The 13,444-nt window shown below is 36.9% G+C and overlaps 6 protein-coding genes across 8 annotated transcripts; 2 read left to right on the forward strand and 4 right to left on the reverse strand.

Moving 5' to 3' along the window:
• Positions 1 to 100: 100 nt before the first annotated feature.
• On the forward strand, positions 101 to 2,704 carry LOC17892451. Of its 2 annotated transcripts, none has more exons than XM_023786550.1 (7): positions 101 to 631; positions 1,080 to 1,179; positions 1,306 to 1,368; positions 1,620 to 1,737; positions 1,829 to 1,938; positions 2,083 to 2,144; positions 2,280 to 2,683. In XM_023786550.1, exons 1-7 carry the CDS (start codon positions 393 to 395, stop codon positions 2,392 to 2,394), a joined length of 807 nt encoding a protein of 268 aa, XP_023642318.1. In that variant the 5' UTR covers positions 101 to 392; the 3' UTR covers positions 2,395 to 2,683. The 2 variants fall into 2 exon arrangements, with proteins under 2 accessions (XP_023642318.1, XP_006298356.1); XM_006298294.2 differs by having other exon boundaries at positions 122 to 631; positions 1,829 to 1,911; positions 2,280 to 2,704.
• Positions 2,705 to 2,732: 28 nt separating this feature from the next.
• On the reverse strand, positions 2,733 to 3,924 carry LOC17891096. The gene is made up of 3 exons (XM_006298942.2): positions 3,767 to 3,924; positions 3,566 to 3,646; positions 2,733 to 2,989 (listed from the first exon to the last, which is right to left on the reverse strand). Exons 1-3 carry the CDS (start codon positions 3,878 to 3,880, stop codon positions 2,978 to 2,980), a joined length of 207 nt encoding a protein of 68 aa, XP_006299004.2. The 5' UTR covers positions 3,881 to 3,924; the 3' UTR covers positions 2,733 to 2,977.
• A 429-nt stretch (positions 3,925 to 4,353) lies between these two features.
• Positions 4,354 to 7,693, reverse strand: LOC17892849 (cytochrome b561 and DOMON domain-containing protein At3g07570). Its single transcript, XM_006297880.2, has 4 exons — positions 7,436 to 7,693; positions 6,939 to 7,344; positions 4,817 to 5,109; positions 4,354 to 4,719 (listed from the first exon to the last, which is right to left on the reverse strand). The coding sequence occupies exons 1-4, from the start codon at positions 7,613 to 7,615 to the stop codon at positions 4,489 to 4,491; spliced, it is 1,110 nt and encodes a 369-aa protein (XP_006297942.1). The 5' UTR covers positions 7,616 to 7,693; the 3' UTR covers positions 4,354 to 4,488.
• A 455-nt stretch (positions 7,694 to 8,148) lies between these two features.
• On the reverse strand, positions 8,149 to 10,001 carry LOC17890560. Its single transcript, XM_006298695.2, has 6 exons — positions 9,851 to 10,001; positions 9,720 to 9,751; positions 9,176 to 9,316; positions 8,873 to 8,923; positions 8,661 to 8,713; positions 8,149 to 8,551 (listed from the first exon to the last, which is right to left on the reverse strand). The coding sequence occupies exons 1-6, from the start codon at positions 9,895 to 9,897 to the stop codon at positions 8,438 to 8,440; spliced, it is 438 nt and encodes a 145-aa protein (XP_006298757.1). The 5' UTR covers positions 9,898 to 10,001; the 3' UTR covers positions 8,149 to 8,437.
• A 332-nt stretch (positions 10,002 to 10,333) lies between these two features.
• LOC17892189 (small nuclear ribonucleoprotein SmD1a) lies at positions 10,334 to 11,458 on the forward strand. Its single transcript, XM_006298785.2, has 4 exons — positions 10,334 to 10,443; positions 10,580 to 10,656; positions 10,902 to 11,093; positions 11,196 to 11,458. Exons 1-4 carry the CDS (start codon positions 10,430 to 10,432, stop codon positions 11,255 to 11,257), a joined length of 345 nt encoding a protein of 114 aa, XP_006298847.1. The 5' UTR covers positions 10,334 to 10,429; the 3' UTR covers positions 11,258 to 11,458.
• A 110-nt stretch (positions 11,459 to 11,568) lies between these two features.
• Positions 11,569 to 12,390, reverse strand: LOC17892981 (heavy metal-associated isoprenylated plant protein 16). Of its 2 annotated transcripts, XM_023786120.1 has the most exons (3): positions 12,279 to 12,390; positions 12,096 to 12,174; positions 11,569 to 12,021 (listed from the first exon to the last, which is right to left on the reverse strand). In XM_023786120.1, exons 1-3 carry the CDS (start codon positions 12,282 to 12,284, stop codon positions 11,594 to 11,596), a joined length of 513 nt encoding a protein of 170 aa, XP_023641888.1. In that variant the 5' UTR covers positions 12,285 to 12,390; the 3' UTR covers positions 11,569 to 11,593. The 2 variants fall into 2 exon arrangements, with proteins under 2 accessions (XP_023641888.1, XP_006299450.2); XM_006299388.2 differs by having other exon boundaries at positions 12,096 to 12,390.
• Between the last annotated feature and the right edge of the window lie 1,054 nt (positions 12,391 to 13,444).

Consider the following 13,444-nt stretch of genomic DNA (forward strand, 5'->3'; position numbering starts at 1 on the left):
GGGAGGAGGGACCTCGAAAAGAGAGAAGAAAACAAAACGGATTACTTTCTTCTTTTAGGTTATTATGTTTCAGCCCCTATAATTATAATCTTTACCCAAAAAGCCTCATAATAACTAAAATCGCCGTATTTGACTCTCAAAATAGAAAATTAAAATCCGAAAAAGGATAAAGATGAAAACGAATTATTAATTTTTTTTTAATAAGCAAAGATTCCATATTTCGAGGGGAAGAAGAAGAAGAAGCTCAGTCGGCGGCCGGATTAATCAATCGCCCCCATCTCTCCTCTCTCTGTTCCTATCACCGGCGTTGTCATACCTGAATTGCGTTAATAATTGACACTTTTCTGGCGAGGAATCCAAGTGAATTTCAGCACAAAAGATTTGGGTATCTGATGGCGGCGAGCGCAAACCCGTCTGGTAACAATCAGGAAGGTTCGTCGGCGACGCAGAAGGTATCGTCTTCTTCAGCGGCGGCTACAAATGGCGGTGCTGTAAATTCTGTCGATAATGGTGGCAATACAGGCGCGGCGGCGGATAATTCACAGACGGCTGGCGCGTTGAGGCATAACTCAGGGATCTCTACCGATTGGACTCATGAGGAACAATCTCTATTGGAAGATTTGCTTGTCAAGTAAAATTTTTGCTCCTCTCTATGTTTTAGATTTGAATTTGCTGTTTTATCCAATGGTCTTTCCATCTGACTAGATGCAGTGAATCCTGATATTATCTTCTTTTCCATTGCCATCCTGAGTTTTGAATCGGAATATGTGATGACAATTGTTAGCTTTTCGTGGGGTCTTTTTGAATTTATATCTTACTGTTACTGTGAAGAGAAGAAGTGGTATTTGATTAGCTAATTGGAGTTTTCTTTGTGGTTTCAAACTCTCAAGTATGGTAATAAATAAAATACTAAATGACTAGCTGGTGTTGTATCATATTTATGATAGGCACATTAGTATTAGAGCAATGAGAAAAGTTTAGGATTTAATTGGAGGATGAGTTGTCTACTACTTATCAGTAATGATTGGTAAGAGCCTTGTTTAATTCTGTTAGTCCTTTAATATTTTATATCTATCTAGGTACGCGACAGAACCGTCAGTTTTTCGATATGCGAAGATTGCGATGAAAATGAAGGATAAGACTGTCCGTGATGTTGCGCTGCGCTGTAGATGGATGACTGTAATTTCTCGATTTTGCTTAATCCAGCGAGTGATTCTGTTCTTCTTGATTACTCTTCTTCGCACATTGGCGTTATTGGTTCTTACGATTCTTTTTTACCTCCATGTGGTTGCTGATGGATTACAGAAAAAGGAAAACGGGAAGCGTAGGAAAGAAGACCATTCATCGAGGAAAAGCAAAGATAAGAAAGTATGTGGAATTCAATTCCTATTTGCTGCTCCTTAGCGATTTCGATACGATCAAAGCTACAAAATCCAAGGGATATAATTAAAGCACAAACCATAAATTAGCTTGACTGAAATCTAATTTATAACTAGCTAGTAGAACTTTTAGCTGTTTACTTGTGATTTTGGACGGGCGAAAATTCTTAGGTTGTCTGGTGGATCCATGTATAAGTCTACAGAAACTAATTGACTGTCTTTCACATATCTGTTAAGCAGGAAAAAGCTACAGATTCTTCAGCCAAGTCCTCATCTCATTTGAATGTGCATCCTAATGGTCCATCGTATGCTCCGCCTATGATGCCTATAGATACCGATGATGGTATTTCATATAAAGGTTTGTTTAAAAATCTTGGTGTTTTCATTTTAAAGGTTAATCTTCTATAGATTGAAGTAGAAGGAGCCTAACTGTCATGGCTTTATTGCAGCTATTGGTGGTGTGAGTGGAGATCTTCTCGAGCAAAATGCCCAAATGTTCAATCAAGTTACATCAAATTTCTCAGCTTTCCAGGTGAATTCAACTTCAAATTTTCAGCTTGTAAGTTTTTGTATAATTTGCTGGGGGGTTTTGGACCTGATCTGTTTATGTGCCTTGTTTTGTTTGCTTTTGAGTAATCTTTGGGTTTTATGATCGATTTTATATCTAATTTGTGTACTTATCAAAGATTCTTTCCTATTGCAGCTACATGAGAATGTCAATATCTTGAGCAAAGCTCGGGAAAATATCCTCGCAATCTTGAATGAGTAATACATTTACCTATATATCTATAGATCACTTCTATGTCAATGACTCACTCTGGGAAATGCCATTCTTTCCAACAAAGTTTTGGAGCTATTATAATGTATTAACTTGAAGCTGATTGAACAATTGGGTTGCAGCTTGAATGACATGCCAGAGGTTATGAAGCAGATGCCACCTCTTCCGGTGAAGGTGAACGAAGAGCTGGCAAATTCGATCCTCCCTCCTCGCCCATCCCATCAAATGAAGCCATGATCAAGCAGATCGATGGTTGGTTCTGACCAAGGAATCTCTTTAATCCGGGAACAATGAAGAAAAGGAATAAATCGCGGGATAGAGAGAGCTCCACTCGTCTGGTTGATAGAATGAGGGTTTTCCCCTGACTCATAGAGTTATAGTCTCTTTTGCAATTTCTGTCAGTGTCTGGATGTTTTAGCAAATGGTTAATTGATACAAGAGTAGGGTTCTTATCGATGTTTAGGATGTGAATAGATTTCAATTGGTATGGTATAAGTTTCTGTATAAAATTGGTTTCGAGCTGAAAGGTTTGAGATTAGAAGGGGTATATCCTAAAAGCGCACAGCCGTGATGCATTTCATATACAACCCACTTCTTAGAATTAAACGAACCACTCTTGCCGAATGTTTTGTAACACAAATGTAAGTCTGAGAGCCAAAACTCGAAAGGTGAGTAGTTTACAAAAACAAAAAGTTTTAAGTTTAGAAGATCATTCCAAGCATCTTAGAAGTTCCGAGTGAAGAAGATGGCATCATCGCAACTCTATCACAGATGAGCCAAGTCATTGATTAATTTGGGCTTGGAAGCTTCCGAATAGTCTTCAACTCTCAACCTACAACAAGACACAATGGTGAGCAAGGAAAAAGATGTATATAGAAAATGCGAGAGTATGACAGTTGTGATATGCTCGCTTATGAAATCCTTTCATCCTACAAGAGAGTGGAGTTAATATACATGATTGAAAAAGTCAAGCAAAGTGCAGAAGAATCATATCAAGGTCCAAACACAATGAGCTACGACTAACTACTAATGTAACTTCAAGTAACAAGAAGGTGTGAAACTACTTTTGTTATTGAAATTCACCAAACTAGAGAGACTCCAAAGCAATTATCCAACCAAACTCTAGACAACTAAAGTAAAGGACGACAATTTAATTGAGGCTTATATAGGCAGTGGTGGAATCTCAACTCTTACTTTTAATCTCTGGAAGCTCTTGAATTTTCAGTTGATTAGACAATTTTCGAGAAATTCAATGAATAATGAGAAATTGAGAAGTAACCCCCCTACCAAGAGATTTATATGAAACTCAGATCACATGGATAGCTTGATTTAGCAATCAGGGTTACAATATTATCTAACTAACAATCAATCATATCCATAGCTACAAATGGAGAGAGAGAGAGCTGACCTGAGCTGGACTCGGATTCTCATAACCAGCAGACTCCAGACCTGAAACTCTACCTTCTAAAGCATTGAATTTCTCCTTCATCTGCAGCATTGAAACCTCATATATCAGAAATCGAAACAATTTTGTTCACGATTTCCAGGATCGTTCGCATCAAAACTTTCCCAAAGGATGATTTTAGAAAACATGGAAATAATAAATTACATCAGAGGTTATAGCGAAACGTTCTGCATAGAGATCACGCCACACGAGATGAGCAATGGAAGCTCCGCTGACGGAAAACCCAACCGTAAACCAGAGAAGGCGAGTTCTCAACATCTTCTTCTTCTTCCGATTTCTGCAATGTCTCCGACGAATCTCTCTGACGCATACGGTACAGAGTCGTCATCACCCATTTGGGCTTTGCTATATGGGCTTGTATTGTAGCCCATTATACCAAACAAAGTTAAAGGATTCAAGTTTTTTTATAATCGAACGCTCAGTTCCCTCAGCTTAGACACACTCTAATGTAGAAGACCAATGCAAATGGTTAGATTATCTGATTATGTTTGGTATAATTCAAGTCTGAGTCGTTGATTCAAGTTTTTGTTTTTTCGTTGATTTAAGTTCAAGTATCCGTCACTCACATTTTCTGTCTTTCTTATGACTGGGTTGGAACACACACTTATACTGTATTTGGGTATGTAGAATCCAAGTTTGCTTACTAGTAAAAAAGTCTATCATGGCCAAATACAGTGGAGGGACTTAAGTTGACTTTACACAGTGAAAAATAAAGATCAACATTAAAGAACTTCCAAAACAAAGAAAAAGAAGATATCATTCAGATGATTAGTCAATAACTTGTTCAATACATCACACTGTCCTATCCAAGATAAATATCGATGGTAGCAAGAAGATAAAGAGAGATGTTTAAAAGTAAAAAGAAATTACTTGTTCAAGAACTTTCTAACTTCTAACCCAATAGCCGTCAAGGCCAAAACAGCGACGGCAAAACCGTAACCCCCGTTCCAAGCAGAACCGGCTTTAGCCAAATGAATACCGTAGAATATGTTAGATATAGCTAGTATCATCAGAATTCTCCCAATGTTATGATGATACCAGTTCCAATACTTTCTGTACTTGGATTGCTTATCCGGTCGAGCTAGCAATGCCACCATCTATAAACAAAAACCGAGAGTATACCGACTGATCATTTTGAGTGTTCTTCGTATAGTATATACTTTCAAATTATGAGAGTGTTAGAAGAAGAGGAACCTGGAGAATGCCCATGACGAGTATGGTTATGCCAAGGCCTTTGTGCGTGGAAACATTATTGGCCTTGAGCCGGTTTTCAAGAACCAAACCGCAAATGACACCAGTTAAACCGAGGAGAAAACCAGTGGTTTGGAAAGCAATATGGGCATAGAACCAAGTGGGATCCCATTGCTTCATGTGTCGAGCCACTATGGCGCCAATGATAATCAAGATTCCCCAGCCGAACATGTTCATTAGCCCATGTGTCTTCCTTAGCTTAGAGTGTGGTGAACCTTTAACCACACTTTGCGAACCTTTTAATTCATCAGCAAAAAAAAAAAAAAAAAAAACATAAATCAGTCGACGAACACAAGAACATTCATATTCTTAGATTCTTAACACAAACTCAGTTCTCTCGCTCCACAATAGTTGTTGTTTAATTTAGTTTTATACCCGCCTCCTCGTTTATCTTAAACATCCCTTAACACTAAACTTCTTTATTAAAAAAAGAAAAAAAAAATCAGACTGTTTAAGTTAACTCATGAAAAAAGTTAATGTGTTTTTCACTGCATCTCACTATCATCAATACCAAAAGTAGGAGTAAAAAACAAAACAAAACTGGTACATCATTCTCTTTTGTCTTCATTACCTGACAAAAAACAACTAAAAAGTCTAAACTTAGTTAGCACTCCAAGTCCAAGCTATACAACATCTAGAAATGTAGAGAGATCCCGCAATCTCATAACACGTGTAAAAAAAGAATCTCTTTCAAAATGGTGGCAACAAATAATATCGTAGTTTGTTTGCAGAATGAATATACAATAGTAATAAATTGGAAAAATTAGTCACTAATTGTTTTGCTAATTAGTAGTGATATTTGGAAACGATAAGAGAGATAGTAGTAGTAGTTGGGAAAAAACCGCGTATAATAATAATAATACAAAAAGTCGGTATGATGTGAATATGACTTCAGCAAAGAATAGTGGAGGTATAATCTCTATATTAGTAAAAGAGAAGTACAAAATCGAATATGGGTCGGGTCAAAATTAAAAAATTAACCCGATTTTAACAATTGGATACTTCAAAGTTGGATATTAATTTGGGTTTGGATACATACATCGGATATTTTCTATATCTAATTTTAAGATTATATTATCTCCGTAACTAATTTTATGATTTCCTAATATTTCTCTAACTAATCAATTATTATTCTTCTTTAAATTTAATTTGATAGTATTTTTAATTTATGATATTATGCTATATAATAAAAATATTTAATAAAAATTAATATTTTTTTGCTTATGTTGCAATTTGAATTTTTTCAATACTCAACTACACTCGGTTAAATATTTTGGACAATGATTTAAAATCAGTATACGTATGATCAATATTAAAACCATTGTTACATGAGCATATTTAAAAGTTTCAAAAATTTCAAAATATTATAATTAAAAGATTCAAATATATATAAAAATTTAGAATTGAAATTATTAAAAATATTTTATTGAAGATATAGATGTAATTTTGGAGACATAATTTTTATTGATAAAATATATTATATATCAAACTATGTAAATTTTAAATAGTTTTCAGATAGTTTGTTAAAATCACAATTATAATGGTAAAGCAAGTTATGAATAATGTTTTTTACAAAATGAATTTTGTTACGGGTTGGTCCTTCAAAAGATACATTGTAAGTATGTAATTTTTACATATATTTCTACTTCTACTACAAAATGGTCAAATTGAATAATTTGTCGATACATATTATTTCGTGCCGTTCATTTTTCACTGTTTTTTAGTTGAATCCAAACTCAATGTATTATTATTTACTCGCTTTTTCGTTTTATTATTTTATTTAAATTTATTATACAAATATATGATTCACCGTAATCGACTGCATTGCAATAAAATTAAAATATAATATATTGTAATTCGTTAAAAGTTATATATATGTAATTATTTCCCCCGCGCTGTAGCGCGGGTCCGAATCTAGTACATATTAAACGGTGATTAAGATTTAAACCAGTCAAATAATGGATAAACTCACTATTGACTTTTAAAATAATGAGTCAAATGAAAATAATTAAGACAAGGTGAATTTTAGAAATTAAAAAAAGAGAGAGAGATTGGTCTTGTTTACCTGTATTATAATTGATGGTCGTGGTGGTCACGAACCGATGCTCTCTCAACCTGTAGTCCGGCGAAGATGGGAAGAACCCGGCAGGTCCCATAGCGTAAAGAAGACTCTGCCGCGGCAGCTCCGCCGTCAGTTGGAAACTCATGTAGATACGCGACGACACTGACTCGATCTTTAACGAGCCTCTGACGATCGTTAGATCCCCTTGGTCAGGATTCACCTCGCCGGGGGATTTCCCTCCGAGCAAGTACGGTTTCACTGTTCCGGCACCGCCGTCGGAAGGTATCCAGCCGACGATCGCGCTGCTTCCGACCATCTGACCGTTGGTTGAGAATCCGATCCCGATGAAGGCGCTTGAATCGGGAGCTGATAAGATGAAGCTCCATGTGTTCTCCACCGTTCTAGCATACTACTCATGAATTATTAAAAAAAAAGATTTAAAATGTTTTCAGAATTCGAAAGTTATGAAAATTTCGGAAATTTTTTTAAAGTTGACTTACTCGGAGGATGTAATTTTGGAGACTCCAAGCTTCGACGCATTGGAGGAGGCTGGCGTTGAAGGTGAGGTCGTTGAGAGGTAGACTTGAATTGCACGATTCCCTAGCTGGTTGTGCATTAACTATGGTGGTGGAGAGACCAATTAAACTCAAGATCATCAAGGAAACAGAATAAAGCTTCATCTTTTTTTTTTCTCTCTCTTTCTTTCTCTCTCTCTCTCTCTCTCTTTGGATCTTAAAGATGAAAGAGAGAGGAAAGTAATGAAGGGATCATGGTGATGATGACGACGACAATGAGTTGTATATATATCTAGTTTATAGAGATAGTGTGTGTTGAAGCAGTTGTGATTTCAACTAAATTATATATTATTATTATTATTATTGTGTCGTTACAATTCGTTTTCTTTTATGATTTACTAGTCTGGTACAAAACAAAACTAAGAGCTCTGTTTCATTAGGAGAAAGAGTATAATATCTGTTTCGTGTGGAAAGCTCAAGATGTGGGAATATGATTGAATTGTACCCGTTACCTTTAACCCCCACTCCTGAACGTTTGTTATTGAATGGGTGTGCCACCATGGTGTATACTTCTTGATCGACGAATGGGTATCGTATTTCCTGACCCAGACACAAATATTAATATGCATATCTCTGGTGTAACAATTTATTATTTTTAAATAAAACTTTTAACAACTAGTTTCTAGTTAGACGATCTATTTACCAAATCCCTCGAATAAAAAAGGACGTTTCGCATCTTTCAACAACATGAAACTCTGAATGGAGCCATGTGAGATGGTAACCGTGATTGTTAGGCAAATCTCTGGTTTGGGTTTTTTACACTTTCAGGGACCAGAGAATAAGACCGATCGAGAAAAACACCAATATTCGTTATCCTACACACACCGAAATAAAAGTCATTGACACATCATCGCTTGTGCCATCTCAACAAACACTCTACACCATTTCACTAGTCTATATGGGGTCAGTCAGCAGAACCAGGACTATTCAATTATTAGCACTTGAAGATTTTGGCATCAGCAATCCACGGCGCACTTCAGTCATGTAATCCTCTGGCGATATCGTTTGAGGAGGCAATGTCTTGTTTGCTGCAGCCAGGATCTGTAATTGTTTCATCCCACAAAACAAGAGACATGGGTCTCATCATTAATGTAAACTAGCATCTTAATAGACCTAAAAGCATAATGATAGAGTTTAAAGTCAGTTCCACCTGGTGAGGTAGTTTACCCCAGACACTTCCTCCATAGTACATGACTGGTCGCTCTGTGAAATAGTAGGTAAACTTGACAATCAGTTCTACTCGATTAGCTGGAACGCAGAGATCAACTGGGGGAACTATAGGTATATTTGATTGTATTTGGAGCCAACTAAAGCAGAACAAATCTAACAGACATATAGGATAAAGAAGAAACTTAATCTGACCAGATAGATCCACAGTTTGGTCGTTGTACTCATGCATTGCAGCTTCCCATCCTGTTCATTGGACAAATCAAGAGCACGTAAGTAAGACAACCACATAAACTGAGTGCATGAGCAGTGAATTTAACACTCCTTATCTATTAAGGGCAAAAATTACTAAAAGGAGCATGCCCAATAAACTAGCACTGACTCATCAGATGTTTAGCAAATAATAGCAACAGTTGATAGACGAACGACCAGACAGTAAGACAGAGCACAGAATCAACCACTCAAATGTTTAAAGAGATAGATAGTTCAGATTCATACGTTTGCTCAAAAGCTGATGAGCTTCACTCCTAGAGCAGTCCTTTAGTGGTATTATCCTCTGAGGTTTGTTTCCCATCTGAAGACCAGTAGCAGGAGGCTGATTTCCCTCACCATCTTTGTTTCCTTGGCTACTTGTTCGATCTGCATTTCACTCTTTCTTTAGCAAAGAACAACATCATAGCGAGCCAAACCTGATATAAGCTTAAACGCTGATCTTTTTTTCAAGAATACAAGCAAAAGAACATGGAGAAATAGATTAACCGGAAAATTTGCTAATAAAGAGAGATCAAGATCTAAATTCCAGGTTCTTGAGGTTACCAATTATCCCCAATCACAATGTTTCAAGATTCGGGTTCAAACAATTAGTCTACCTACGAAATCAGATTACTTCTCTTCCTCGACAATCTTTGATTCTAAGCTATAACCCCCACAGAATTAGATCTTTCTCGGAATCAAGAAAACATCTGTTTCGTTTCTCTAGTAAAAATCATGAAAGAACGACTCAGGCAAAGAAGATAGAGAGAGAGAGAGAGGGATCACTTACCTCCCGAGTTGCGGCGATTCCCAGTAGGCGTCCTGTGAGAACGGAGACGAAGCAGCGAAATCAGCAGAGTAACGAACGATCACTCGAAATCAGGAAAATGAGAGGAAGGAGAGGAGAAGAAGAGAAGTTACCTTTGATTTGGGGGGGTGTACTTCGTCTTGGAGCTCGAATCTGCCATTGACGAGTTAGGGTTAATGCAGTTTTCGCAGAGAACGATCTCTCTCTCTCTCTCTCTCTACTCTCTAGTCTCTACCGGTGGAGGATCAGTCAACTCTTTAACGCACAGAACGTTGAAAAATGAAAAGCGTTGTATCGTCTCGCCTTAAGCCGTTCAATCTTCACTCGCGTCTACTATAGCGCGTGTTTATCAAGCGCTCGCGCGCTTTTATTACGCCTTTTCCGAAATTTACGTTTCGTGTTTCACCTGGAATTGAAATATTTGGTCCTCTTTTTCAATTTACGGGTTGGCTGAACCAAGTGTAATTTAGATTTCTGGTTTAGAACATCGTCACTGATCGACCCTTGGACTTTATGGGCCTTATGACATGTGTGTTCGGCCCAATATTGATTTTAAATGTTATATCGTGATTAGGTGATGGATCCAAAACCGGAATCCGATCTGTACTCGCTCCACTTCGAGGTCTCTCTCCGTCTGCGTAAGAAGGGTTTTGAGGGTTTTCTTTGTTTGTTCTTCTTCTTCGCATCCAAAGATGAAGCTCGTCAGGTACTGTTTCGATATCTGTTCTTCTATTCTTATAATTTCGTGTCGTTCTTAATCTTAGTTAGCTTTGGATATGGAATACATTCCTATTCTTGAGTCTGAGCTGATATGTGGGATTTGGTTTGATTGGATCGAGCAGGTTTTTGATGAAGTTAAACAATGAAACTGTGTCGATCGAGCTGAAGAACGGGACTGTTGTCCATGGAACCATCACTGGTATGTTCTGTTTTAGTATCCGGTTTCTTTTGTAGTTCTTCTCACCTTTCTTCTCTCTCGATTTCTCCGTTTCTAGGTCTTAGTTGCTGTTACTGATACAAGTCGCGATCTGTTCCCTAATTTTGAATTTGATCCATTGGCCCTATTCGCATCCTTGTGATCACAGTAGGTTGAGAAAACACTCAATTAGATTCACTTGTTAGAAGTATGTTTTATTGAAAGCCTAAGCTTGATGATTTGGGCAGGTGTTGATGTGAGCATGAATACTCACTTGAAGACAGTTAAAATGAGTCTGAAGGGGAAAAACCCAGTAACACTTGATCATCTCAGCTTGAGGGGTAACAATATCCGATACTACATTCTTCCTGATAGCTTGAACCTGGAGACTTTACTTGTGGAAGACACTCCTAGAGTTAAGCCTAAGAAGCCTGTTGCTGGTAATGCTCCATTCTTTTTGATGTTACTAACATTTTTCTTCATAAGCTATTAGACTACTTTTTCAATCCATTTATCTTCCTCCCTTTTTCTTTCATCTCTAGGCAAACCTGTTGGACGCGGTCGTGGACGTGGGCGTGGGCGTGGTCGTGGCAGAGGTCGTTAGATGTAGCAATGCACTTGATAAAGCTTTAAGGTATGTGAGTTAGGAGAATGTACCGAGTTATGTATCTAGCAACTCTTGCAAAGTTAAGATTTGATTTAGAAATGGTATGATTGCTGCTTGTAAGGAAGTTACTCTGTAATGCGATTCCATGGATAGCAAGATTTTGCTTTACATGCTATAAGAGCATGTGCAAGTAGAGAATTTGTGTGGTTTTGAGAGCTCTAGACTTTTTATTCATGTGCCAAATCTGACTATCAAATTTTACATTAACATGCTGACAATCTTAGTATATAAAAAATGATATCTCCTCCGTTAGTCTTCCACATGAAACCTATCTCACATGATCCTGCAGTTGGGATCATGATTGTATACGGGTTCCCCAGTCTGATGGTAAGGATCACACGGGTAAGGATAGGAAGATGGCACACCATATCCATAAGGCCATGGTTGATAGCATGGCTCGGGTTTTTTCTCTTCAGTTTCCTTCTTATCCGGCTTTTTGTCACATGGGCAGTAATAGGAAGATGGCACACCATATCCATAATGCCATGGTTGACAGCATGGCTCGGGTTTTTTCTCTTCAGTTTTCTTCTCATCTGGCTTTTTGTCACCATCTTTTGGTGGTTCAACTTTCGCTACGCTAACAAGCTCTGCAAATGCTACTTTTTTCCTCAGTGTGTTGATTAGAACGATCATATCGACTTCAACACCGGTCACCTCAACCTGGTTCCTGTGATCTCCCTTTATTTCCACAGCGTTCACGCCTGAAATGAATACACAACATCTTTAGATTCATCGACAACTACAATAATCGGGTTAGGGTTTGTACCATAGTTACCTTTAAACCGAACAGCAGTTGTCAGTGCTTTTGCTCGGGTTTTGTCATCAGTCATAGCAACTCTTAGCAGGATCTTTTGCTGCATACAGTAAGAAAACCTCTTTAACATCTCTATAGAAGTGTCTCTCTCTTTCACAATAGTATACAAGTTATTACTTGTTTCTTGAGTACACAAATACATACCTTCATGTTTTGTGACAAGCTTTTGTCTTCTTCACGACCGCGTATAAAGGACGAGTAGAGATGTTCTGCTTGAGAATTCGCTTTGGATGTTTGATGGAATTTTGCTTAGAAGTTTCTGTGTCTTCTTCTTTAGATCACAAATTTGAAGAAATATAAATAAGGATTAGTTGATTCTTATATATTATTCACTTGTTGGATGAGTCGTCGTCTCACACCAACAGAATCGTGGTTTGAATTTCGTTGTCAGTTTCATATCTTCGTTCCTTCGTGTTTTATTGGTTCTAGACTTCTAGTTGCTGATCAGTACAAGCTCATTGCCAATTTTCTTTAATTAAAAAAAATATTAAAAAATCTTTGTTTGATTGAGTCAAAAAAATTAGATTAAATTGTTACTTGACTGAGTCAGAATCAATTGGTTCAATAATGATACACAACACTAGTAATATTTGTTTAATATACCGTTGATTGTTAGTTTTATACATGCAAGGCTAAAAGACTTATAAAGCTTTTGAGTCAATATTTCAATTATGATGATTAATAAGTTATATTTGAGTCATCATCCAGATGTGCATAGCAAAAGAATAGAACAAACGCATTCAAGTCTTCGTCTTCTCTAGATGTACATACATACATGTTTCCCTCTAACTTCCTACTTAATCAAGAAAAAGATTAATTTGACTACTAATCTGTCATCCATCTGTATTAACAAGTATTAGATACTTGACTTGCCATATATATATAGGTTCGCAATCATCTTTTCATTTTCTAATCAAATGGAAACACAATTAGCTCATAATTTATACTAATGTGTTTGTCTATGCTAATTTGACTTTTTATTCACTAAATTATTGCTGAGATGCCAATGGCAGTGATATATCAGCAATTTTTAAGGGATTGATCAAACATAGATATCATAACTCGTGTGAAAGCTATGTGTAGTAACATATTTACGTAATATGAAATATATTTTTGAGCACATACACAAAAGCAACATCAATAACTGCATAAACTTTTTGTTCTAGCTTAAAGAAGTCATGTCCATGGCTCCATGCTAACTGAAAGAAATGGACAGATATTAGAAAAATCTAGCTAAGGCGACATTACAGTGATGGAGACTAAAATAATTTTAACATCGTCACATGTTATTTAGAATTTAGTGTAGGCAG

The sequence above is a fragment of the Capsella rubella genome, unplaced genomic scaffold (genome assembly GCF_000375325.1).
Source record: "Capsella rubella cultivar Monte Gargano unplaced genomic scaffold, Caprub1_0 scaffold_3, whole genome shotgun sequence".
NCBI lineage: Eukaryota > Viridiplantae > Streptophyta > Magnoliopsida > Brassicales > Brassicaceae > Capsella > Capsella rubella.

Coding starts and splice junctions, on each gene's coding strand:
- LOC17892451 (XM_023786550.1), top strand. CDS start 393: ATGGCGGCGAGCGCAAACCCGTCTGGTAACAATCAGGAAGGTTCGTCG. Junction 1,369..1,619: donor GGAAAAGCAAAGATAAGAAA/GTATGTGGAATT, acceptor TCTGTTAAGCAG/GAAAAAGCTACAGATTCTTC. Junction 1,738..1,828: donor TGATGGTATTTCATATAAAG/GTTTGTTTAAAA, acceptor GCTTTATTGCAG/CTATTGGTGGTGTGAGTGGA.
- LOC17892189 (XM_006298785.2), top strand. Junction 10,657..10,901: donor TGTCCATGGAACCATCACTG/GTATGTTCTGTT, acceptor TGATTTGGGCAG/GTGTTGATGTGAGCATGAAT. Junction 11,094..11,195: donor GCCTAAGAAGCCTGTTGCTG/GTAATGCTCCAT, acceptor TTTCATCTCTAG/GCAAACCTGTTGGACGCGGT.
- LOC17890560 (XM_006298695.2), bottom strand. CDS start 9,897: ATGGCAGATTCGAGCTCCAAGACGAAGTACACCCCCCCAAATCAAAG. Junction 9,317..9,719: donor GAATCGCCGCAACTCGGGAG/GTAAGTGATCCC, acceptor AGTGAAATGCAG/ATCGAACAAGTAGCCAAGGA. Junction 8,924..9,175: donor TCATCAGCTTTTGAGCAAAC/GTATGAATCTGA, acceptor TCCAATGAACAG/GATGGGAAGCTGCAATGCAT.
- LOC17892981 (XM_006299388.2), bottom strand. CDS start 12,276: ATGTATTTGTGTACTCAAGAAACAAGTAATAACTTGTATACTATTGTG. Junction 12,022..12,095: donor AACTGCTGTTCGGTTTAAAG/GTAACTATGGTA, acceptor TATTCATTTCAG/GCGTGAACGCTGTGGAAATA.
- LOC17891096 (XM_006298942.2), bottom strand. CDS start 3,880: ATGTTGAGAACTCGCCTTCTCTGGTTTACGGTTGGGTTTTCCGTCAGC. Junction 3,647..3,766: donor GTTTCGCTATAACCTCTGAT/GTAATTTATTAT, acceptor TCAATGCTGCAG/ATGAAGGAGAAATTCAATGC.
- LOC17892849 (XM_006297880.2), bottom strand. CDS start 7,615: ATGAAGCTTTATTCTGTTTCCTTGATGATCTTGAGTTTAATTGGTCTC. Junction 7,345..7,435: donor TCCAAAATTACATCCTCCGA/GTAAGTCAACTT, acceptor ATTCATGAGTAG/TATGCTAGAACGGTGGAGAA. Junction 4,720..4,816: donor TCGTCATGGGCATTCTCCAG/GTTCCTCTTCTT, acceptor TTTTGTTTATAG/ATGGTGGCATTGCTAGCTCG.